A 2,083-nucleotide genomic window follows, 5' to 3' on the forward strand; every position below is an offset into this window, starting at 1 on the left:
CCCCCAGTGCGCAGCCCAGAGTTGCTCCAGGTGGCTGAGGAGGGGGCTGCAGATAGGTGGGCACCGGCAGCGCACCTGGAGTGCGGGGCGGCCAGAACATGCAGAAGGGTGGATAGAAGGCTGCATCCTTCCTGCCGGGCCAGAAGAGCCCGGAGAGCCCCCCTCCGCCTGCTGTCCCCCCTCCGGTTTTATGGGCCGCCGTCCCTCCGAGGGCATCACCCGCACCGCTGCCCTCCTCCTTCTTGTGGCAGAGCCCAAAGGCTGCGGGGAAGCCGTAGGGATGCGGGAAGAGGCCCCCACAGCCTGGAAACTTCTGCAGCACTCCTCCAAAGGCCCCTTTGCTGGGCACTGGGATGAGCGGGTAGCTCCGCGGGCTCTTCCCTCCTGCCACCGCCACGGCCTCGTGCAGTTCCTCGTCCTCCTCGAAGCGTGGCCGCTTCTGCTGCAGCTCTTGGGGAGCTGCGGCCAGAAGGTGTGGGGCCAGCAAGCCACCCCCCACCACGGCCGCTGCCTTCACCGAGCCCAGCGCGTGGCACTGGGGGACAGCGGCGGTCCCGGGAGTGGTGGCAGTGGGTGCGGGCGGCAGTGCCCGCTTGCGACTTCCTCCATTGAACATGGCCTTGACATCCTCCCAGGCAAAGACCAGCTCGTCCTGGGGGCTCTTGTCTGTCAGCTTGAGGTGGCGGCGCCAGGAGTTGAAGTTGGCGGCATCGGGCTGCGTGTATTTGGCATCGGGAGTGCGGTGCGAGTGGAAGATGAATTTGTTGGGGGAGAAATACATACTGCAGTAGGTGCACTTGATGCACTTGGCGCGCGAGCTGTTGTAGCGGGCGGGGATGAAGCTCCCCCGGCACCCCCAGGCGCACTCATGGGACACATCAAAAGCGAAGTTATCAGGCAGCTTGGGTGGACGGTTCTCCCCCAGGAAGGATTTGCAGAGCCTCTCTGCCTCCCGCTTGGTGATCATCCCGCAGCGCCGCGATGAGATGGGCATGGCCCCGGCGCGCCGCAGGATCTCCAGTTGCACTGGTGTGCACTGCACGCAGGTGATGCCCAGAGCCACGCGTCGGTTGTGGATCTCGTTGTAACTGAAGTTTTTGAGCAGCGTGTTGGAGATCTGCGCCAGGCACAGCCTCTCCTGCCCATCGATCACCAGCGAGACGATGGGGATGCCGTAGAGGATCACCTGCCCCACTTGGTTGGGTTTCATGGCGGCGTGGCCAGCACGCTGCTGCTGGCTCATGGGGTCCGGTGGGTATGCGCTGGATGGAGATGGCAGCAAAATGTCCGTGGGGGTGGGCAGGGGGCTGGTCGCCATCTCTTCAATGCCAGGGGGGCTGCTGCGCTCCAGCTGTGGGGAGAATGAGAAACGTGGAGCTGTCAGCAGGGCAGAGAGGGACACAGAGCCGTCACTGTCAAGAGAAGGGGAGGAGAAAGGGGAAGGGCAAGGTGAAGGGGAAGAGGAACATGTCCCCCGAGCTGCCCGGCTCCCTAAATGCCCTCCCTTGAATTTGCTGGGACACAAAGCACACACAGCACCGCTCTAAAGCCATCTGCGGGAAGACTGATTCTGCACCGAGCGCTTCCCACCCCATTCCCTACTCACTGCCTCTGCATTACCATGCACATCCCACCCAGCATCCCCATAAATCCCCCAGCCGCCGTAAGGACCGTTCCCCACCGCACTCCGCGGTCGCTCCGAAGTCCCACAGCCCCAGTTCCCACCTCTCCGTCTGATCCCCGTTTTACCTCCGCGGGTCACCGCCGGACAGGACGCGCATCCCCGCGGCCGCCCGGCCCCTGCCCTCTCCGCGGAAGAGGAGGAGGCGGAGGCAGCGCGGAGCGACGCGCTTCTCTGGGAGCCGCCCCCCCCCCCCCCTCCCCCCGTGGGCACGGTGACGTCAGAAGCCGGGGGGGCGGACAGGGCCGGACCCCTCCTCGCCGCCCCCATCCCTGCCTTTGGTCCTCCCGGACGAGAAGTGGACGGGACGCCCCGTCGGGGCCCCGGGGCACCGCGCAGCCCTCAGCGCCTCCTGAAGAGCCTCGAGCCGGGACGGGGTCTCGGGAGGAGGCAGTGGAAAGG

At 65.9% G+C, this 2,083-nt stretch overlaps 1 protein-coding gene across 1 annotated transcript in view; it reads right to left on the reverse strand.

The window, feature by feature from the left end:
• Positions 1 to 1,318, reverse strand: part of SKOR2 (SKI family transcriptional corepressor 2) — a 16,621-nt gene extending 15,303 nt beyond the window's left edge. Inside the window, exon 1 of the mRNA XM_042831136.1 lies at positions 1 to 1,318. This exon is cut by the window's left edge and continues 722 nt beyond it. Within this exon, the coding sequence (XP_042687070.1) occupies positions 1 to 1,318 (1,318 nt within the window).
• Between the last annotated feature and the right edge of the window lie 765 nt (positions 1,319 to 2,083).

This window comes from Centrocercus urophasianus, unplaced genomic scaffold, assembly GCF_019232065.1.
Source record: "Centrocercus urophasianus isolate 14NV4802_14NV808 unplaced genomic scaffold, USGS_Curo_1.0 seq_35, whole genome shotgun sequence".
Classification (NCBI taxonomy): Eukaryota; Metazoa; Chordata; class Aves; order Galliformes; family Phasianidae; genus Centrocercus; species Centrocercus urophasianus.